The sequence below is a fragment of the Hyperolius riggenbachi genome, chromosome 3 (genome assembly GCF_040937935.1).
Source record: "Hyperolius riggenbachi isolate aHypRig1 chromosome 3, aHypRig1.pri, whole genome shotgun sequence".
In the NCBI taxonomy this organism is placed as follows: Eukaryota; Metazoa; Chordata; class Amphibia; order Anura; family Hyperoliidae; genus Hyperolius; species Hyperolius riggenbachi.
The window spans coordinates 293,260,191-293,284,300 of NC_090648.1; the positions used below are offsets into that span (position 1 = coordinate 293,260,191).

Genomic DNA, 24,110 nt, shown 5'->3' on the forward strand with positions numbered 1-24,110 from the left:
AGCACTTATGTCTCTCTCACCACAGGTTCACTTAAGCAAAATTAGTATGTGCTTCATGCAGCCATAGTTTAACCATAGTGATTGTATGCCATTTGGTTAATAACATATTTCTTTGGAAATTAACGCTAAATTTAAAGTTATTACTCGTTAAATATGATTTACATTGCTATTCCTTTAGTTTGCAAATGGTTTATTTTTCAGTGTTTGTACTGCAGAGACAAAGGGCCAATGAATATCTGGCTCAGAGAAATTTCTTTCATATGAATATGACCTATGACTTTAAAAAAGTATATCTTCCTTTGATGAATGCAGTTCTGTCTTTTTGTACCAGACTAACAGTTTATAGGCTTTGATAAATGTCCCCTAGGGTTTTTGAGCTCTAGAAATCTATTGTATGACAGGATCTTTGAAAGGCTGTAAGTCTTTTCCAGGAGAAAGCATCCTAATTGTAGGGCATGGTTTTTTACTCCTTGGTTAACACCTAATGTCTTAGGTCATGTCTGTGAAGCAGGTTTGAAAGAGGCGATTAGAAAGATGCTGTAAAGTACTTGGGATAAACACAGGTCAGTATTGAATTCGTGGGAAGGCAAAGGATCAGACCAGGTCTTCTCTTTTAGAAAGTTGGTTTTAACTTTTAACACTTTAATTCTTCAGACACTCGCACATTTATTAGCCTTATCACTGTTCGTGTTAAAATTCAACTCTAAAACTGTTCTAAATATATATGTCTTTTATGGTTTAGGAGACAGAATGCCAAGTGTTATCTTTTTAAGCCAAAGGAAACTTCTGCAGCTGTAATTAGTTTTGGAAAAATTGACCAGGCAAAGCGATGCACCCAGCCAGGCTGCTTATATATTGCTCAGGATCAAAATGCTTTCACATTTGATGTGACATGGACACAGACAGCTATTGGAAGAACTTTTTATGAAAGAAGGAAAGAGGCGCCCTGGTGTAATAAAAGCATCTAAAATCAACTTAAAAACGATAGGTAATATAAGGTTGCTTACCTCAATGACAAAACCTCTGTAATTAATACAAAAGATTTTTTATTAATTAGCACCGGCAACGCGCTTTGCGGGTCTCAGCCCGCTTCATCAGGCCAATAGCAGTGCCAAATAGAAAAAATCATCTAGCATAGGGAGCTAGATGCTAGATGATTTTTTTTCTATTTGGCACTGCTATTGTCCTGATGAAGCGGGCTGAGACCCGCGAAACGCGTTGCCGGTGCTAATTAATAAAAAATCGTTTGTATTAATTACAGAGATTTCGTCATTGAGGTAAGCAACCTCATATTACCTATTGTTTTTAAGCTGATTTTAGATGCTTTTATTACACCAGGGCGCCTCTTTCCTTCGTTTTGCTAATTATACCCCTGAACAGACCTTGTCCGAGGGGTGGTGACAGACCACTAGTGGAGTCCCCACAGTGGACCATGTCCCTCATTCAATTAAGAGAGCAACCATCCTTCTGGTCCTGGCTATGACCACCCCGAGTAGAGTCGGGTTTATTGTCTCCACCTGCTTCCTGTGGTTGGTTGCCCTCAGCAACCTCCCTTTGTGAGTAGTGCCTTTTAATTCATTTTTTTCCATTACGATTACTGACTTATTGCACTACTGGGCTCCCGTCTTTTGTCTCCTGTGCCTTTTTCTACAGGGTGCTGAACCACCCCTACCACAATTGCTTTTTATGAAAGACCATGCCACAGGAAATGGATGCTGGAATGGGTTCTGGTCAGGTATATTAATACTGATTAGTTTCACATTACTATATAAAGCAAACCTGAACTAAAAATAAGTTGGTGAGATAAGCAATTGTATTTATAGTGCTATTTCTAAATATGATTTTCCTAGAATCACAGTCTTATTTAGTTGTAACTTCTTTGTTTTTCTCTCAACTGTTTGCATCACATTTTGGCAGTACTATAGCCTGCAATGTTAATTGGTGCTATAGTGCACTTAAAGCAGACCCAAACCAAACTTTTTTTTTTTATTCAAAATATTTAGTTGCACCACTCTGACACATACAAAGAAAAAAAACTCCTTCAAGCCTATGAGCATTTTAATTCATGCATTTCACCCTTCTTTTTTCATAACTAGGGTTATACAGGTGGCAGCCATTACTTCTGAGTTTAGTAGGAGGTTTTAGATCATGGGTGTCTTTGTCATCAGCTACTCTCCCTCACAGGGGCGTCGTCTATGTGAAATCTAACACAAGCTAAGATCACCTCCCCTGTGACATCATCAGTAGCAGCCTCTGTTTTGGTTTTGTTTTTTATCTCCTCCACCAGTCTGCCGGATTCTGTCCCAGCAATATGAAAGGAAGGGGGAGGGGTTCCTCCAATAAATGTAAAATATTTTATATTTGTCATCATGCAGCTGAAAAAAGGCTGCTATTTATTATTCTAATTTAGAAAATAGATTTTATTTCTGAAATCTTGTATTTTTAATTTGGGTCCACTTCAAGTATTTAGTTTCAGCATGACTCGGCAAATGACTGCGCTACAGGTGTAACGACACAGCAAGTGCGAAAAACTGTAAAGGACTCGCAGTTGATAGTGCTAGGTGTAGTGGAATGAATGTTAAGTATAGCCACAGTGCGGTTAGTGTTACATGTATGTACGGTGAGGTTAGTGTTAGATGTCAAAAGTGAAGTTAGTGTGGTATAGTGTTAGCAAAGTTAGTGTTAGGCACAGCAATAGTGAGGTACGTGTTAGACACAGCAATGGTAGGTGTAGCAGCAGTAGAATGGTGAGCGTTAGGCGTAGTGGCAGTAGGAGGGTTAGTGTTTTGTGTAACGGCACTAGGAGAGTTAGTGTGAGAGAAGTTTGGTGTAAGCATAATGTTTGTAATACTGCTATAATGGTATTACAAATTTCTTATTAGTAATAAAATATTCTTTGCTTTTAGATGCAGCTGGATGGTGTACTGGGTAAGGAATCCCTCTTTTTTTAAAGCACACCTGAACTGAGAGGTATATGGATGCTGAAACATTTATTTCCTTTTAAGCAATGCAGATTTCCTAGCTGTCCTTATGAGCCTATGGGCTGGGACCCACTAGAGCAGCGGTCCCAAACCTTTTTTGCCCCAAGGACCACTTCAGCATCTGGAAATTTTTCCAGGTGCAGGCCGTGCATGCGAGTGACCGGAAAGGGGGGGGGGGGTGTCAGTGTCATTACATAGAGAAGTCCTGTTAGCACCATCCCTACCCAACTACCACCATCATCACCCTCAGCAATTTGGAAAGATGTTCTGCTGTATAGCCCACCAGCACAAGGTGAGACAGGCAAGTGGTGAAAGAGAGAGGGGTACTGTCTGGGCATCCCTATCTACTGGCACAGTCACCTCCAGCTTTCACCACTCCACAACCCTTCCCTCCTCCCCAGACTCGCTCCACCTTTCCCTCCTCCTCACACTCACTTTCTTCCCTAAAAGCCTTCCATTCTTCTTGCGAAAGCTGCTTAGTGCTCACCTCCGTGTAGCCTCTGTGGCTGATAATAGAGCAGAGCGTCCCAGTCATCCTCACTGCTGCCACCCAGTGTCTTCACAGACAGAAAACATACTGCAATACAAATTAGACACTAGGTGGCAGCAGTAATAATGGCTGCAGACGGCTCTGCTTTCCTAGTATCCTGCTGAGTTCAGTGACTCACTCACTACTCGAAGCTTCCGTGCACTGCAAAGCAGATAAGCATGGCCCTGCTCAGCACATCCTGCGGCACGGTAGTGGGCCGCAGACTGGGGGTTGGGGACCCCTGCACCAGAGGGCTCTTGTGAGCGTTTTTGGATCGCCGACGATCGCTAGCAATTTCAAAAATGCTTTGTCAATGAAGGTGAACCCAGTAGAGCAATTGCGATTAGAGCTAATCACAATCGCAGGACATGCAGCATGTTGTGACCGTTTGCTCTCTAATGTATTGGAGCAGGAAAATTGCTACTAAAATCACTTACAAGGCGCAACTTCAAAACACTAGTGATTGTGATAGCGATTTTGTAGTGGGTCCCAGCCATAAAGAGAACCCGAGGTGTGTTTAAAGAATGTTATCTGCATACAGAGGCTGGATCTGCCTAACCAGCCCAGCCTCTGTTGCTATCCCAAACCCCACTAAGGTCCCCCTGCACTCTGCAATCCCTCATAAATCACAGCCTTGCTCTGAGGCTGTGTTTACATCTGTAGTGTCAGTCTCAGCTGCTCCCCCGCCTCCTGCATAGCTCCGGTCCCTGCCCCCATCCCTTCCCTCCAATCAGCAGGGAGGGAAGGGATGCAGGCGGGGACTGGAGTTCTGCAGGAGGCGGGGAGAGCAGCAGACTGACACTATAGAGATAAACACAGCCAGCTCTGACAAGCTGTTTGTCAGCAGCGTGGCTGTGATTTATGAGGGATTGCAGAGTGCAGGGGGACCTTAGGGGGGGTTTGGGATAGCAACAGAGGCTGGGCTGTATAGGCAGATCCAGCCTCTGTATGCAGATAATATTCTTCAAACCCACCTCGGGTTCTCTTTAAGTCTCTAATAGACACCTTGAACAAACATGCCAATCACGTGTTTCTGATTGAATTAACCACATGCTTCTTTCAAATGTGCGATTCAGAAATTGCTTCAGCCAAAGACATTAGCAGGACTGCGAGACAAATGGTATTTTTTTTTTCTTAAATAAATATGGCAGCCTCTATATCACTCTCAGTTCAGGTGTACTTTAAGTAGGCAACCAGCAGTGGCACAGCAATAGGGAATGCGGAGGTTGTTACTTCACTGGGGCCTCCTGAATGCGAGCGGGCCACTAAGGGCCTTTTTCATCCAGTTTATTAGCTTTTCATTATTGCTATGCTAGCATTGAACACCTCTATATGTACATTGAATAGAGATAACACTTAGCAAGTTGTTTCCTTACTCTGATTACACCTCTTAGGCACTGCAGCTTTCCTGGGTAGGTTTTGGGGCTCCATGTAAAACTTGCACTGGGGCCCACAACTGCATAGTTATGCCGTTGCTGACCAAGGTTTGAATTCTAGTTGGAGCCAGTACACATCCAGTATGGAGTCTTCCCTAATGCTCCAGGATATCCTACTAAGCATGCCTTAGGTTGCCATATCTTTCAAGTGCTTTGAACCAGACAGGAGAAAATGTAATATAAATGTGAGTTAGAATAATAATAATTATTATTATTACTACTGTGATTCTGAAGCTAACATTGTTGAGAAAAATCTACTACAGATGCTCTTTTACTCTGGATTAATTTCAGTGATCAAGCTGGTTATGCAGTGAAAAGAAATCAATAGTAGGTGGACAGATAATTATTAGATGTCCTAATAAAGTTCATGATGAAACTCCATGCATGCTTCCAGAAAGGTCATATCCTAGATGCATGAGCAATGTTGGTGTATCGTTACTAAGTGATAAATACAGTGAGAAATGAGATATAAAAAAATGTGTCAAATCAGCCCCTGAAGTTAATAGTGTTGATCAGGGCAACAGTTATAGAAGATGTGTACAATTTCTCCATGCTTTCCCAGGTTTCCTTTTATATCATGGCTTTCCTTCTGTGACCTGCTATTGCCAGTAATGCAGTTACGTAGAACTAGTACAAAAAAAAAGTCTGGCTTTTAATTCACTTTTTCAATGTGTACGAAGTATTTTTTTTTTTTTTTTTTTTAATCTTGATTTGGAATTTATTTATTGTGAGGTGAGTGGCAGGAAACGTCCTTCAGCATTTTTTGGGAGGGAAATTCAGAGAGAAGGCGGCAAGGCAATTTCATACATTTCCAGTTGATATAAAATGGATTAGATTGGAGGTTATAACTAATATCCTTGAATACCCTTAACTGTCAGATTTCTTACACTGATAGCTGGAATTATCTTGCTTTCCAAATACTGCTGAGTTCAACAACAATGCAGCTCAAGATTAATTATGTGCACTTTCAAAACGTCTTGATGTGGTTCAGAAAATGGATTTGCCAAGGAATACCTCTAGTATCTGGCCGTGTAGCTGCACTTGTTGTTTTTATAAAGATATACATATATAAACTCTGACTCTTGAAGATAAAATGCTTGATATGTGGAGTTTACTTAATCTGTACCACGTTTTGCATAGAATGAAAAGTGTTTGTGAATTTTAAAATGGTAAAATCACAAGCTTTGAGTTATTGAACACAGGTGACAATGCTGTGGTAGCTACATTGTCTGTATTAAAACGGAAAGGTGCCTGACAGTTTTCACACATTTCATAGTTATAGTATAGTAGAGCAGAGTAACCAAGCAGGCTATGGTGACCCAAACCACTAGGAATGTATAGGGGATAAAAGAGACCAAAAAACCCTCCTACTAAAAAGCAATGCTTGGTGAAATTTGCCTTCTTAAAACAGAAGTAAATTTGCAATAATTCAGCTAAAAGTGAACATTTGTGGTTACCCACAATGCACCACTACTGAATATGCAAATAGTAGGAAACTAAGAAACTCTCATTTGGAGGTGGAGCGCTTCAGTGTGCTGGAAGCAGAACACATGAAGAAAGTCTTATTAAACTTATTTACTGTAACCTAAATCAATTTTAAAATGTGTGGAAACCTTAGGGTGATGGTACTAATATACAGAAAGTGATGGTAAAGGCAATTGCTGGAAGCATGGAATTTGGGTGCCCGTTAGCGATGGAAGTTTGGGTGCCAGCATTAGCACCCATAGAAATATCGGTAATGAGGCGAAATTTGAGCACCTGATAAATACTGCCGTCTGGACAGCTCACAATTTACAACATGGCTACAAATACCGGGCGTTGCGTTCCTTATTACTGAATATTTCTATGGGCAACTATAGTGGCCGGTGCAAATATACAGTTTAAGATGTGGGAAGGGGGGGGGGGTTAAGGTTAGCCATGGAGGGGTTGTTAAAGTGAACCTCCAGACTAAAAATCTACTCAGCGGAACTGAAAAGGCTTGGTGTTTCTTTAACCGTTTCACAGCATCAGAACTTTGTTTTTCTTACCAAAGCATCATTGTTAGCTGCATTTTTAGCTAAGCTCCACCCATCAAAGAAAACTGCCCGGGCTTTTTTTCCCTGATGCGGTGCAAAGCATGATGGTATTTCCTATGTTGTTGTTCACATTGCCTAGCAACTGGGAGGGGTGATCAGCACACAGAACAGTTGAAACTGTCTCTCATGCTCCCTGTCACCTCCTTTCGACCAAAAAGATGGCTGCCCTCATGATATCAAACTTTTGCCTGTTCTTTTAAAACAGGGAGGGTAAGAGATTATATTACTTATCTATTTTCATTAACATAACTAATGTAACTTAATGACAGTATGTTTGTTTAGGCTGAAGTTCCTCTTTAAGGTTAGCAGTGGGGGGCGAGTTAGGGTTAGACATAGAGATTGGTTAAGGTTAGCTGTGAAGGGTGGTTAAAGTGGACCCAAATAAAAAATACAAGATTTCAGAAATCAAATCTATTTTCTAAATTTATAATAATAAAGAGCAGCCTTTTTTCAGCTGCATGATGACAAATATAAAATATTTTACATTTACTGGAGGAATCCCTCCCTTCCTTTCATATTGCCGAGACAGAATCCGGCAAACTGGTGGAGTAGGAGGTGTCCGGCAAAGGAGGAATTGCTAATGGCTGCCACCTGTATATTAACCACTTGCCGACCGCACGCTTATACCGTGCGTCGGCAAAGTGGCAGCTGCAGGACCAGCGACGCAGTATTGCGTCGCCAGCTGCAGGCTGATTAATCAGGAAGCAGCCGCTCGTGCGAGCGGCTGCTTCCTGTCAATTCACGGCGGGGGGCTCCGTGAATAGCCTGCGGGCCGCCGATGGCGGCTCGCAGGCTAAATGTAAACACAAGCGGAAATAATCCGCTTTGTTTACATTGTACGGCGCTGCTGCGCAGCAGCGCCGTAAGGCAGATCGGCGATCCCCGGCCAATCAGCGGCCGGGGATCGCCGCCATGTGACAGGAGACAGCCTGTCACTGGCTGCACAGGACGGATAGCGTCCTGTGCAGCCCGGATCTCCAGGGGGGGGGGGGGGGGGCAGTTAGGAGAGGGAGGGGGAGGATTTCGCCGCGGAGGGGGGCTTTGAGGTGCCCCCCCCCGCAACACCTGGCAGGCAGGAGCGATCAGACCCCCCCAGCACATCATCCCCCTAGTGGGGAAAAAAGGGGGGCGATCTGGTCGCTCTGCCTGCACGCTGATCTGTGCTGGGGGCTGCAGAGCCCACCCAGCACAGATCAGCTAAGACAGCGCTGGTCCTTAAGAGGGGGTAAAGGGTGGGTCCTCAAGTGGTTAAAAGAGAAGGGTGAAAAGCATGCACTGAAATGCTCATAAGCTTGAAGGAGTGTTTATTTATCTTTGTATGTGTCAGAGTGTTGCAACTAAATATTTTGAATTAAAAAAAATATTTGCTTTGGGTCCACTTTAAGGTTAGCTGGTGATGGGAGAGTTTGATTAACCAGTTCGCGTTCCATGGTTTTTACCCCTTAAGGTTCCTGACATTTTTGACACTTAAGCTGTGTCGTTTTGATACAGCAGTAACTTTTTTATTCATACCATCTTAGTGATATATATCTTATTTTGTTCAGTACAATCTAGGCTTTCTTTGGGTAATATTTTTTACCCAAAACTATTTTATTTAATAGTCATTTTATGGGGAAAAATTAGGAGTAAATGCAGAAAATGCCCATTTTATTTCTTTTTTCACCCTTCCTAATTTTCACATAACACGTCCCACAGTTATAAAACACATAAACATGCATCCAATCGCTACAGGAAGCAGTCAGTAAAAGTTTATAAACCGGTGTAGGTATTGCAGGGGGTTAACATTGGGCTAATAGGCTAGGCTGGAGATAAAACTTAAAAAAAAAACAAACAAAAAAAAAACGTTTATTTTATTGGGGCCGTGTCACTTTATTTGCTAGAAGGACTGTGCACGTGCAGCGACAGTTTTTAATGCAGGATGTAGATTCTATGTCCTAAAACCAACAGCAACATTAAATAGGATGTAGAATCTATACCCTAAAACATAGAGTAGTTAATGTTAGGCATGGGTAGAAGGAGGGTTTAGTGTGAGAATAGGGTTATGCTAAGCTGTAGTAAAATATTTGTATTTATTGCTGACATTTTACAATTGACATTACTGACATTTTACCATCATTTTTTCCACAGTAACAGTAGAATATCAATCATTTACTAATTTTCTACTATCGGCTTGTCTGGGCACCCAAATTTCCGAGCACATAAAAAATAATGGGGTATTACTAAATGGCAGATCTCTGCAAACACGTGTGCAGAAAAGTCGAAACCACACTCTTCCCAGCCTGGCCACCCTTTTCCCTGGCAGGCCTGGTCAAACCGCTGTCATGCCGGCTTAGGGGTGGTTGGGGGGTAATCCCATATCACTAGATATTTTATGAACAGATACAACTAGTATCTACAAATTCATTGTAAACCCAGCTTTTTTGGAAAGACTGCATAGTGAAATCACATTGTGTTCTTACAGCATTGAGAGTAGGAGATTTAAATCGCTGGAAATTGACACAGCTGTTCCACCTTGGTTACATAAAGTTTTATATAACGATGTGCCTTAGAACATACTAATCCACTTGATATGTTTATTAGAGTAAGAAATAATGCAAATGAAAAGGCATCAAATCTGCACATCCAGTTTTTCATCTACTCACATTACTTATGAACATTGTTCAGTAAGGGACTTTTTACGCTGTGCTCCATGTAGTACATTTGAATGCAGCAGATGGACATTCAGAATGTGTTCATGTGTTTGTATGGGCATTTTTACATTTGTATGTTGTTTTTCTGTCTGCTCTACTAAAGTACTGCATCATCCATTTTGTAGGCGATGGACATTGTCATTCATCAAATGAATGGCAAGCACCCGAACCAGACTGCAGCTAGCCCTGCAATAGAGACCTGTATGTGTTAAACAGAATCATTAACACAATGCATATATTCAAACCGGTCCTACCATTATCCCAATTTGTGGTTGGTGATATGGAGAGTTTTTTTCCATCCATAATTGAATAGCTTTACATAGTTCATTGAAATTAGTATTGCTTTTAAATGGCGATTATTTCTAAAAAATTCAGGCAATCCATTATGTTTGATGTTTAAAGGACAACTGAAGCGAGAGGGATATGAAGGCTGCCGTATTTACTTTCTTTTAAGTAGGTTGCCTGGCTGTCCTGCTGATCCTCGGCCTCTAATACTTAAACTTTTAGCCATAGACTCTGAACAAGTCTGCCGCAGATCAGGTGTTTCTGACATTGTCATATCTGACAAGATTAGCTGCATTCTTGTTTCTGGTGTTATTCGGATACTTCTGCAGCCAAATAGTTCTGCTAGGCAACTGGTATTGTAAGGGAAATAAATATGCCAGCCTCCATTTTCTTTGCACTTCAGTTGTCCTAAAGGTAAGCAAGCCTAGTCAGCCAAGTCATATCGTCTGTTCTCTGTACTTGGAAAGTGTTTTGTAACAAATCAATCAGTTATTCAATTGGTGTATTTGCTTTTTTTTATAATGTGGTATACTGTTTGTATTTTTGTTTATTGAAAAGTGTTACTGTATGTTACATGTTTATGGCTCCCATTATGACCACAGAGCGTATGGGGAAATAAATTGATTGCTAGAGTGGTGCTCTTCTCAGGTGTAGTTCAGAGAAACATTTGACTAGGGATGAGCTTATAAGAGCAAACCTCCGTACTGCATGTGTTGAAAAAAAAAAGCAGAGCCTTTGTACACAGCAGGTGGGGTTAACTCAGCCCTGTCTCCGGCTCTGGTGGATGTGCTCCATATCACGTTCCATCACACTAATATGTTGCAGTTGGAAGGAAGAAGTATCGGAGTGATGGAATGTGACATGGATCGCAATGGCCAGAGGCAGTGTCAAGGGTGAGTTAACTCCCTTTTCCCAGCCTGAATGTATAAAACCTCTGTTTCTGTTCTTAAACATTTGGAACAGAGTTCTGGGTTCGGAAGCTGACAAGTGCTGAATTCAGCACCTGTCTGCTCAGTATTTGTGGGGGACAGGGGTGGCTCTGGTTTTGCCCTTCTACAGTGCCATACCCATTTTAGAAACAAGATGGTTAGCAACGGGTCACCAGACATTGCATGAGACCACATCATTGTTCACCACTGAGCAGCTGTATGTCTGCACCAGCCCTAAATGAGAGGTGGATGTGTTTTCTCTCTACAAGTGGTTCTTATTTTATGCCTGAAAATTGATCTTAATGCCTTTTATTATTTGTAATCCTTAAAAAGTATCCTTTTTTTCAATTTCTATAATGGCTGTATTTTACAGTTTGGTTGTTATTTTTGCTTAAAATACGCAGTCAATTCAGTCAAGGCCATTCTATTTTCAGCGTAGCACAGCCATTCATAAGAGTACAATATTGACCTTTTACTGCAATGAAGATTACTTACAGCTTCTGTTGTGGCAGGCTTATTGCATAGCATCTGTTACTTGATTTAACCTGAAATTTTGTGACGACAGCGTTAACTTAGAATCACACAGCAGGAAGGAGGAAATTAAGAGCTTCCCTGCCAGCAGTGCACATATATGTATTTAACCTGCATTTAGCTGTTTGCCTAGATGTCTGATTTAATATAAGGGTGTCAGTTCTGCTGAGACAAATTCATAACTGCATCCAAGGAACCTGACCTTGAACATGGCAGTTTACTCTCCTGTGAGGTAAAGGGCACGTACTGTTATGAAGGCAGATTAGCCTGAAGTTATTTTATCAATGTGAAATTTAAGTAAATAATGCAGGAATCCTATCCGGAGAGGCACGGGGGAGAGCCCGTTAATACTCAATGCGCTGTTACATGAGATGTTTGTGAGTAACCTATTTTAAATAAAGCTACTTTTTATCCTTTACGGAATTACGCTATGTGAGTTTTTCCTTCCTGAGGAACATTGATATCTGCATGACAGGAGTGGAACAAGGCTCTCAGCAAGACCACAGTACAACAGGAATCGGGCAGTCGGCCGAGAGGAAAGTTGCAAGCGATCTGAGACCAATCTAACAGTGGTCACAGCTTTTGGGTGAGTGCGGCCCCTTGAGGGGTTCCCTTGAATTGCACTATAAAGTGGAGCGCTGCCTATGTGTACTTATTGAGGGAGGTTAAGATAGTTGGGCTTGGTTCACACATAAAAAGGTGTCCTGTTCTGTGTCCTGACTGTTTTTGACAGTTGGCATCAGTTTCGTATGCGTTTCTATGGGTGTGTTCACTCATAAAAGGTGTACATTTCCAGTCAGGTAAAACTGATTGAAAACTGATGCAAAGCTGATTCAAAACAGTACTGGACTGGACCAAAAATGTGCAGATTTATGTGTGAGCCAAGCCTTAGTGAAAGGTCAGTAGAAAAAAGGGAAGAGGAGTAGTGAAAAAGAGTTGTGATATGTAGAGAAAAAGGCATGGCATAGAAAACTGGGAGAACCCCAGTTGACCCCAGGGACCATGAGCCTATAAGACCAAAATTGTATACAGAGTTATTGCTAAAGTTATAAAAGTGTGAGCTCTTGAGCTATATCTTTTTTGTTTTCGTCACCAATTAGACCTTCTTTGGGTTGTACATTTTCCTGAGAATTATTTTATTCTATCTGCAGATAAAGGGGAATATTAAGGAAAAAATCATTATTTCTCAGATTTGGACATTTTTGTTTTAAAATAAAATGTGCTACTGTGGATAAAACCTACACTTGTTTTGCCCATTTGTTCTGGTTATTACGACAGTTAAAATATGTTCCTAGCACAATGTATGGGCACAATATTTTATTTAAAAATAAAGGTGTTTTTTTTCAGTATTGCAAGCCCTTATTTGCAAAATAACAGTAATATACTGTGACACACATATTAAAATTATTCCTGTGTACGCTTTCACTTACCTTTTATCAGTGGCCACCGGCATCTCATTGATGCCGGTGATCATTGATCACATGCGCTTTGATCAGTAAATGGGAACTGGGTTCCCAGCGAGCACAGCGATCACAGAGATCACAGAGAGATACGTATATCTGAGGCCAAGATGAAGTCTCAAGGCGCCGTAAATATACTGTATCAATGACATTAAGTGGTTAAACAACTGCCCTCCCACCATGATCCACATGAGGTAGTCAAACAAGAGCTGAGAGGAGAACCAGCTAGTCTCTCTATTTGAGCACACATCACCTGGCCCTTCCCACCTCCTCACCTTGCTGCTGATATATTAACTCTTTGTAAACAACACTGCAACACTAGAGCTTACGAGTCTTGTCATTTATTGCTGCTCAGTATGTAAAAAAACTTAAACTTTCTCACACCCTCCCCAGTGTTTTATTAAAAGCATTAAAGGAATAAAACAGTTAGAAATGGTTTCTGATTGTAGGCAGGGTAGGGTGATCAAAGGTGCGTAGGACTTTTAAAAAAAAATTCTACTCAAGCTAAACAACTGGAAAGCATAATATTAACTTTTAGTCAAAAGAGCTCTCAGTGCTATGTGTTGGAGATAGCTAAGGGATGCACTGCTTTCTTTGCAGCTGTTAGTTCTTACAATGGGTCCTTGGTCATTTGACTGAGTCTTCCAAAACAGAGTCGCTGTATTAAATATAATAATTGTGTAGATAAATGCAGAGCATAGTTGCATATTGGTCTAACTTTTTGATGTTTAGATAAAAAGAATAAAGTCCATGTGATAAGTCCAACTTGTATTCAAAACCGGCAAGAATTAAGTCTGTGGTAAAAATGAAAGGACTATATGAAATCCTTTATTAATGTTTATTAACTACTTAGTGGCAAGCCGCCACATTAAAACATCCTGCTGGAGCCTCTTAACGTCTCCAGGATGTTTTAATGCGTTGATCGCCCTTGCTGCCTCTGTGCACGCACACACCTATTGGGACACAGAGATCTGTGATTGTGGAAAGGGAATAAGCGGTACCCTAACCTATTGCAATTCCTGGAATGATCAGGGGCCATGTCCATTCAAAATACAGTAAGTAGTAAAAGCATGTTAAGTGTATAAAAAAACAAAAACAAAAGAAAACTTCCTGCTAAACTAGGATAGTGTTCGCAGCACCATCTAGTGGCAACAAAGTAAAAAACACACACACACGTTCATAATTAAAAATTAATATGATGAATTCCTTCCACTTCCAAAGATCCCCCCCCCCCCCCCCCAACACTTGTGTGTTAAAAAATATAAATAATATATAAAAAATAAAAATAAATAGTTGCCTTAGGAAATTTAAAAAAAAAAAATATGTATGTCATGAAGGTATATTACTGTTATTTTACTTTGTAAGGGCTTGTAATTATGGACCGAACAAATAAAAAAATAAAATAAACACAGAAAAATTACACCTATATTTCCAAATAAAATATTGTCGCCATACTTTGTGATAGGGACATAATTTAAATGTTGTAATAACCGGGACAAAGGGGCAAATTAAATGCATGTGTTTTAATTATGATAGCATATTTTATTTTAAAACTATTATAGCTGAAAAATGAGAAATAATTTTTATTTAATTTTTTACATATTCCCGTTAAAATGCATTTAGAATAAAATAATTCTTAGAAAATGTACTACCCAAAGAAAGTCTAGTTAGTGCTGACTAAACCAAGGTATAGATCGTTTTGTTGTGCTAAGTAGAAATAAAGTTATTGGCGATTAAATGGGAGTAGTGCTGTCAGGTGAAAATTGCTCTGGTCCATTAGGGTAAAAACACCTTGGGGGTGAAGAGGTTAATTTTAAATGAAACCTATTTTTTTCCCAAGTGTGTTAATTAAAGTGAACCTAAAGCCGATAAAAAAAAATGAGATTAACTCACCTGGGGCCTCCCTCAGCCCCCTGCAGCCGATCGGTGCCCTCGCAGCTCCGCTCCGATGTCCCAGGACCCGCCGGTGAGCACTTCCGGTTTCGCCGTCACCGGCCGACAGGCATGGGAACGCGAGTGATTGTTCGCGTTCCCAGCCTGTATATCGTCCCCTATGCTGCTATTGCGGCCTCCTGGCCGCAATAGCAGCATAGGGGGCGATATACAGGCTGGGAACGCGAACAATCACTCGCGTTCCCATGCCTGTCGGCCGGTGACGGCGAAACCGGAAGTGCTCACCGGCGGGTCCTGGGACATCGGAGCGGAGCTGCGAGGGCACCGATCGGCTGCAGGGGGCTGAGGGAGGCCCCAGGTGAGTTAATCTCATTTTTTTTTATCGGCATTAGGTTCACTTTAAGTACTTAAAACAGACATTTTGCTTATAGATGTCCTACTGTGAACTTTGTGAATTACTGTGGAATTTATAATTGTCACATTTCTAATTGCCTATTTGCCTATGAATAGACTAAAATAGCATATGCACATACATACACAACTTAAAAAATCCTATGGTATGAGATTCATATTTTGTCTACAAAGCATTAACATAGTTTTAACTAGGCCATTTTATTAGCAAAATCTGAAATTAAAATCTACTTTTGTTTAGTATTGAAAACAGAAGCAAGAAAATGCTGTATCCTGTATTCACTTTGAAGTCGAGGTTATTATGCTGAAAATTGACTTATCAAATTCTGCTGCAGCATTTGATTGATTCGTTTTCAAGCTGCATTCATATCCATAAAAGTAGCATATACATTTCCATTGTCTTGATATTATTTGCATTGTATCAAATAACACTAGTCAAAATCCTTGTTTGAGTCATATAAAATCGAAAACATCACTTGAAAATATAATTATTTTCTTGCTACTTTTTAGCGGTGTCCTTTGAGTTAGTGTTAAAAATTATCCATTACAATGTCATTCCTCTAACCAAGACTTTAAAATGTCACTTATTTAGGTCACTGAAGCTTGAAAGATATAAATGTCACAACAGCAAAAGGTGAAATTTTTCTCTGGGCAGGCCCGGATTTAGCTCACAGGAGCCTGTAGGCACATGTCCTGGAACCCTAGACTTTACCCTCCATGACCCTACAAACCCCCACCGAACTGTGCCGCTAGTGTGCTGGCTGTCCCAGCTGTCACCTCCTCCCTTACTTCACTTGCCCATCATAGGTAGCTACAGGTGCCCCTTAGTATTAGGTAGCCAGAAGTACTTTCCATGTTAGGTACCAGAGGTCCCCCCCCCCCCCAAGTATTAGGTAGCTATAGGAACCTCAGTATTAAGTAGCTAGAGGGGTCCCTGCCTGAAGAGAGATCCTGTCAGTGGAATGCCATGACCTCATCTAAACTCTCATCAGGACTCTGCATAGGGAATGAGGAGAGAGGCACTCAGGGAAGGGAGTGAGCTGCCTTTTGATTATCTGGCGCCTGTAGGCATGTGCCTACAGTGCCTTATGGTAAATCCGGCCCCTGCTGGGACCCCCATCTTATTTTTCTCTGGGACCTCCATTTTATGGTTATGAAATTTTAAATTTACAGCTTGGTTAATGCTGAGAAAGTAATTAAAGCACCTGAATCATTTTGAGCTGAAAAGAAAAAAGTTAGACTGTACTTGCAGTGCAGCATTCCCTAATGGCCGACTTAAATTTATGTACTTTCTGAAAAACAGTAAAATTATGTTTACAATATAGCTGATTTTCATTGAATGGGCTTGTTCACATTGAATAGCCTCTGATCAGTTTCAAAGTAAATAAATTTGAACTTGTACTCGAACATTCCATAATGTGTGCTAAATTACACAGCATTAGTCTAGTTAAGTAAGTATTCATTGATAGTGTTTACTCTTTGTTTGTTGTGCTTAATACCCATATAAATCTAAGAACTGTCCCTGAGTTTGTGCAGACCATCGTGTTGATGCAGTTTAGAAACCCAGAAACACCAAAACCTATGGAAAACAGTGTGGGACGTGTTCCCATTATGTGTTTATGGTGTTTGTGCAATATACCATGAAACCTGAGCTGTCCTATTGCAGTGCTAGCCATTTTAATACACTACATACAGTGGCTTGCAAAAGTATTCGGCCCCCTTGAAGTTTTCCACATTTTGTCACATTACTGCCACAAACATGAATCAATTTAATTGGAATTCCACATGAAAGACCAATACAAAGTGGTGTACATGTGAGAAGTGGAACGAAAATCATACATCATTCCAAACATTTTTTACAAATAAATAACTGCAAAGTGGGGTGTGCGTAATTATTCGGCCCCCTGAGTCAATACTTTGTAGAACCACCTTTTGCTGCAATTACAGCTGCCAGTCTTTTAGGGTATGTCTCTACCAGCTTTGCACATCTAGAGACTGAAATCCTTGCCCATTCTTCTTTGCAAAACAGCTCCAGCTCAGTCAGATTAGATGGACAGTGTTTGTGAACAGCAGTTTTCAGATCTTTCCACAGATTCTCGATTGAATTTACATCTGGACTTTGTCTGGGCCATTCTAACACATGGATAAGTTTTGTTTTAAACCATTCCATTGTTGCCCTGGCTTTATGTTTAGGGTCCTTGTCCTGCTGGAAGGTGAACCTCCACCCCAGTCTCAAGTCTTTTGCAGACTCCAAGAGGTTTTCTTCCAAGATTGCCCTGTATTTGGCTCCATCCATCTTCCCATCAACTCTGACCAGCTTCCCTGTCCCTGCTGAAGAGAAGCACCCCCCGAGCATGATGCTGCCACCACCATATTTGACAGTGGGGATGGTGTGTTCAGAGTGATGTGCAGTGTTAGTTTTCCGCCACACATAGTGTTTTGCATTTTGGCCAAAAAGTTCCATTTTTGTCTCCTCTGACCAGAGCGCCTTCTTCCACAAGTTTACTGTGTCCCCCACATGGCTTGTGGCAAACTGCAAACGGGACTTCTTATGCTTTTCTGTTAACAATGGCTTTCTTCTTGCCACTCTTTAATTAAGGCCAACTTTGTGCAGTGCACGACTAATAGTTGTCCTATGGACAGAGTCTCCCACCTGAGCTGTAGATCTCTGCAGCTCGTCCAGAGTCACCATGTGGGCCTCTTGATTGCATTTCTGATCAGCGCTCTCCTTGTTCGGCCTGTGAGTTTAGGTGGACGGCCTTGTCTTGGTAGGTTTACACTTGTGCCATACTCCTTCAATTTCTGAATGATCGCTTGAACAGTGCTCCGTGGGATGTTCAAGGCTTTGGAAATCTTTTTGTAGCCTAAGCCTGCTTTAAATTTCTCAATAACTTTATCCCTGACCGGTCTTGTGTTTTCTTTGGACTTCATGGTGGTGTTGCTCCCAAGATTCTCTTAGACAACCTCTGAGGCCGTCACAGAGCAGCTGTATTTGTACTGACATTAGATTACACACAGGTGCACTCTATTTAGTCATTAGCACTCATCAGGCAAAGTCTATGGGCAACTGACTGCACTCAGATCAAAGGGGGCCAAATAATTACGCACACCCCACTTTGCAGTTATTTATTTGTAAAAAATGTTTGGAATCATGTATGATTTCCGTTCCACGTCTCACATGTACACCACTTTGTATTGGTCTTTCACGTGGAATTCCAATAAAATTGATTCATGTTTGTGGCAGTAATATGACAAAATGTGGAAAACTTCAAGGGGGCCGAATATTTTTGCAAGCCACTGTAGTTATATGCAGAATATACCAATGCATGTTGTATTGTAATAACACATCACTTAGCAGCTCCCCAATGTTTGACTTCTTGCAGATTGCTAACTATGGGCCTGATGCAGGGTTTGTTCTATACTTTTTTTGCTGCCTCAGGCAAATTTGTGAGGTTGCGTCTCTCTCCCCCTATTTGGAATGATCGCACAGCACCCCACAAAAAAAACACCCTCAAATAGGTAGGTAGCCACGTACAGTTGCCCCCAGTATAGGTAGCCAAGTAGAGGTACCCCCGGTATAGGTAGCAGGCATAGTTGCCCCCCTCTCCCCCAGTAGCCATGCATGGGTGCATTAAGTATAGTTAGCCAGGCATGGGTGCATTAAGTATAGTTAGCCAGGCATAGGTGCCACCTCCCCCACTCCCCCCGTTTCTTTACCGTTTTTGGCCACCGCCCAGGGAGTCTGGATCTATTCGGTCCTCGCCGCTGCACTGTGAGGCGCTGCCTCAGCACTTCTGCATTGAGACCTCCGGCTCTGATCAGCAGGGACTCATTGTAAAGACAGGAAGTAAGCTTACTTTCTGTATACTCGAGCTAGCAGGGACACCACTCTGTCTTCACAGTGGGTTCCTGTTGACCGGAGCCAGAGGTCTCAATGCATAAGTACTGAGGCAGTGGCGAAGGCCAAATGGATCCACATTCCCTGAGGCAGCGCGCGATAGTGCGGCGAGGGCATTATTCCGGGTGGCCAGCAGGAGATCTTGGAGCAGCAGGTGTGCAAAAGGGGGTTGGCGGGATGCTGCTCCTTGGAGGATGCGACCAGATGCATGTGCAGACCGGCAGTGGCCTGATGCAAAACACTGCAGCAAAGTTGTCTTGCACAGGGAACGCATGTCATGTAAACGCTTTAGCGTCCTGGGTGTTACCAGGTAATGCACGTCACCATGACATGCACGCATTACGGCTGTAACACCCACAACGCTAAAGTCTTAACGTGCATTGCTCCACTGGCATTAGCAATTGTAAAATTGTTGTGCGATCCCTGTGCATGGCAACTTTACCACGCTGTTATGCATCAGACCCTATGTGTGATGTACCTCAGTGCAGCAAAAATGAATAAGCTTGCAGACTCTTGGTCTAGTCTTGTGATTCTGTTTTTTAACTTGAGCTTGACATTTTTATGCCTAATAGTTTGATGTTTTTAGGGATGGTTTACATAGACATCTCTTTTGTGTGTTTCTGAAAGACTCAAGGGCCAATTTGTAGAAATCAAATTATTCTTGTGAAAATAATCTGTCCATGTAATTCATTTAGTATAGTGTTTTTAAAACACATGTTATCCTAAGTCAGTGTCCCCCAAACCTATCCTCAAGGCCCAACAAAAGTGCATGTTTTGTGAAAATCCATAGAGGTACTTAATTGGCTCTGCTGAGACAATAGTTACCAAACCTATGAGTATCTGATGTTTGATGTATAGAGTTGGGCCGAACGGTTCGCCGGCGAACGTGGTTCGCGCGAACGTAGGTGGTTCGCGTGCGGGTACCGCACGCGAACCTTTTGCGGAAGAAGTTCGGTTCGCCCCATAATGCACTGAGGGTCAACTTTGACCCTCTACATCACAGTCAGCAGGCCCAGTGTAGCCAATTAGGCTACACTAGCCCCTGGAGCCCCACCCCCCCTTATATAAGGCAGGCAGCGGCGGCCATTACGGCCACTCGTGTGCCTGCATTAGTGAGAGTAGGGCGAGCTGCTGCAGTCTCTCATATAGGGAAAGATTAGTTAGGCTTAACTTCTTCCTGGCTGCATACCTGTTCTGTTCAGTGAGCCCTCAGCCCACTGCATACCTGTACTGTGATCCTGCCACTGCATACCTGTTCAGTGATCCTGCCACTGCATACCTGTTCAGTGATCCTGCCACTGCATACCTGTTCTGTTCAGTGAGCCCTCAGCCCACTGCATACCTGTACTGTGATCCTGCCACTCCATACCTGTTCAGTGATCCTGCCACTGCATACCTGTTCTGTTCAGTGAGCCCTCAGCCCACTGCATACCTGTTCAGTGATCCTGCCACTGCATACCTGTTCAGTGATCCTGCCACTGCATACCTGTTCAGTGATCCTGCCACTGCATACCTGTTCTGTTCAGTGAGCCCTCAGCCCACTGCATACCTGTACTGTGATCCTGCCACTCCATACCTGTTCAGTGATCCTGCCACTGCATACCTGTTCAGTGATCCTGCCACTGCATACCTGTTTTGTGAACCCGCCACTGTATACCTGTTCTGTTCAGTGGACCCGCCACTGTATACCTGTTCTGTGAACCCGCCACTGTATACCTGTTCTGTTCAGTGGACCCGCCACTGTATACCTGTTCTGTTCAGTGGACCTGCCACTGTATACCTGTTCTGTTCAGTGGACCCGCCACTGTATACCTGTTCAGTGAACCCGCCACTGCATACCTGTTGTGTTCAGTGAACCTGCCACTGCATACCTGTTGTGTTCAGTGAACCTGCCACTGCATACCTGTTCTGTGAACCCGCCACTGTATACCTGTTCTGTTCAGTGGACCCGCCACTGTATACCTGTTCAGTGAACCCGCCACTGCATACCTGTTCTGTTCAGTGGACCCGCCACTGTATACCTGTTCAGTGAACCCGCCACTGCATACCTGTTGTGTTCAGTGAACCTGCCACTGCATACCTGTTGTGTTCAGTGAACCTGCCACTGCATACCTGTTCTGTGAACCCGCCACTGTATACCTGTTCTGTTCAGTGGACCCGCCACTGTATACCTGTTCAGTGAACCCGCCACTGTATACCTGTTCTGTTCAGTGGACCCGCCACTGTATACCTGTTTAGTGAACACGCCACTGCATACCTATTGTGTTCAGTGATCCTGCCACTGCATACCTGTTCTGTGAACCCGCCACTGTATACCTGTTCTGTTCAGTGGACCCGCCACTGTATACCTGTTCTGTGAACCCGCCACTGTATACCTGTTCTGTTCAGTGGACCCGCCACTGTATACCTGTTCTGTTCAGTGGACCCGCCACTGTATACCTGTTCTGTTCAGTGGACCCGCCACTGTATACCTGTTCTGTTCAGTGGACCCGCCACTGTATACCTGTTCTGTTCAGTGGACCCGCCACTGTATACCTGTTCTGTTCAGTGGACCCACCACTGTATACCTGTTTAGTGAACACGCCGCTGCATACCTGTTCTGTTCAGTGATCCTGCCACTGCATACCTGTTCTGTGAACCCGCCACTGTATACCTGTTCTGTTCAGTGGACCCGTCACTGTATACCTGTTCTGTGAACCCGCCACTGTATACCTGTTCTGTTCAGTGGACCCGCCACTGTATACCTGTTCTGTTCAGTGGACCCGCCACTGTATACCTGTTCTGTTCAGTGGACCCGCCACTGTATACCTGTTCTGTTCAGTGGACCCGCCACTGTATACCTGTTCTGTGAACCCGCCACTGTATACCTGTTCTGTTCAGTGGACCCGCCACTGTATACCTGTTTAGTGAACACGCCACTGCATACCTATTGTGTTCAGTGATCCTGCCACTGCATACCTGTTCTGTGAACCCGCCACTGTATACCTGTTCTGTTCAGTGAACCCACCGCATCAGTGCGCATACCTGTGCAGTTAAGTGAACCCACCTACCTACGTGAGTGCACGCAGTGTGATATACCACTCCGTGCATACCCAATATGGACAAAACAGGTAGAGGAAGAGGAAGAGGTAGTGGCAGAGGCAGAGGAAGGCCACCCGGCAGGTCTGCGCGAGGTCGTGTAAATGTAATTTCGTGTGGACCTGGCCCACAGTACAGTGCTCGGAAGAAGGCACGTCCCATCACCTCCCAAGATTGTCAGGACGTGGTTGAGTATTTAGCGACACAGAACACCTCATCTTGCTCAGCCACCAGCGCTACTACTAGCACCACTTCCGCTGCATTTGACACTTCGCAAGAATTATTTAGTGTTGAAATCACTGATGCACAGCCATTGTTGTTACAGCCAGATGAATTTTCACCAGCTAATATGTCTGAGTTACGCGGCAACACTATGGATGTAACGTGTCAGGAGGATGAAGGACCTACTGATGGTGCAAGTTTGGATTTGTCTGAGGCAAGCGAAGCTGGGCAGGATGACTACGATGATGACGGTAATAGGGATCCTCTGTATGTTCCCAATAGAGGAGATGAAGAGGGGGACAGTTCAGAGGGGGAGTCAGAGAGTAGTAGGAGGAGAGAAGTTGCTGAAAGAAGCTGGGGCAGCTCTTCGTCAGAAACAGCTGGTGGCAGAGTCCGGCACCATGTATCGCCACCTATGTACAGCCAGCCAACTTGCCCTTCAGCATCAGCTGCTGAGGTCCCCATAGTGCCCACATCCCAGGGTGGCTCAGCGGTGTGGAAATTTTTTAATGTGTGTGCCTCAGATCGGACCAAAGCCATCTGTTCGCTCTGCCAACAAAAATTGAGCCGTGGAAAGGCCAACACTCACGTAGGGACAAGTGCCTTACGAAGGCACCTGGAGAAAAGGCACAAACAGCAATGGGATGGCCACCTGAGCAAAAGCAGCAGCAGCACACAAAAGAAAAGTCACCCTCCTTCTCCTCTTCCTCCTTCAGGTGCATCATCTGCTTCTGCCGCTTTCTCCCTTGCACCTTCACAGGCACCCTCCTCCACTCCGCCTCTGCCCTTGAGCGGTTCCTGCTCCTCTGCCCACAGCAGCAGTCAGGTGTCCGTGAAGGAAATGTTTGAGCGGAAGAAGCCACTTTTGGCCAGTCACCCCCTTGCCCGGCGTCTGACAGCTGGCGTGGCGGAACTGTTAGCTCGCCAGCTGTTACCATACCGGCTGGTGGACTCTGAGGCCTTCCGTAAATTTGTGGCCATCGGAACACCGCAGTGGAAGATGCCAGGCCGCACTTATTTTTCGAGAAAGGCCATACCCCAACTGCACCGTGAAGTTGAGAGGCAAGTGGTGTCATCTCTTGCAAAGAGCGTTGGGTCAAGGGTACACCTGACCACGGATGGCTGGTCTGCCAAGCACGGGCAGGGCCGCTACATTACCTACACAGCCCATTGGGTGAACCTGGTGGTGAACGATGGCAAGCAGAAAGCGGCGGACCAAATTGTGACACCTCCACGGCTTGCAGGCAGGCCTCCTGCCACCTCCTCTCCTCCTGCTACATGCTCTTCGCTGTCCTCCTCCTCCTCCTTGGCTGAGTGGCAGTTCTCCTCTCCAGCTACACAGCCCCAGCTCCGCAGGGCCTATGCTGCATGCCAGGTACGACGGTGTCACGCCATCTTAGACATGGCTTGTCTCAAAGCGGAGAGTCACACTGGAGCAGCTCTCCTGGCTGCTCTTAAGAAACAGGTGGATGAGTGGCTGACCCCGCACCACCTGGAGATAGGCAACGTGGTGTGCGACAACGGCAGCAATCTGCTTGCCGCTTTGCATATGGGGAAGCTGACACACATACCCTGCATGGCACATGTCATGAATCTAGTGGTTCAAAGATTTGTGGCAAAGTACCCTGGCTTAGCGGATGTCCTGAAGCAGGCCAGGAAGTTCTGTGGGCATTTGAGGCGCTCTTACACAGC

The 24,110-nt window shown here is 43.6% G+C and overlaps 1 protein-coding gene across 7 annotated transcripts in view; it reads left to right on the forward strand.

The window, feature by feature from the left end:
• IMMP2L (inner mitochondrial membrane peptidase subunit 2) overlaps positions 1-24,110 on the forward strand; it is a 1,449,658-nt gene that overhangs the window by 89,005 nt on the left and 1,336,543 nt on the right. The window contains exon 4 of one of the 7 annotated variants that reach the window (XM_068276514.1): positions 11,932-12,042. The exons of the other annotated variants lie outside the window; for them this stretch is intronic. Within the exon in view, the coding sequence (XP_068132615.1) occupies positions 11,932-12,042 (111 nt within the window). The remainder of the gene's footprint in view (positions 1-11,931; positions 12,043-24,110) is intronic. 7 annotated transcript variants of the gene reach the window in all.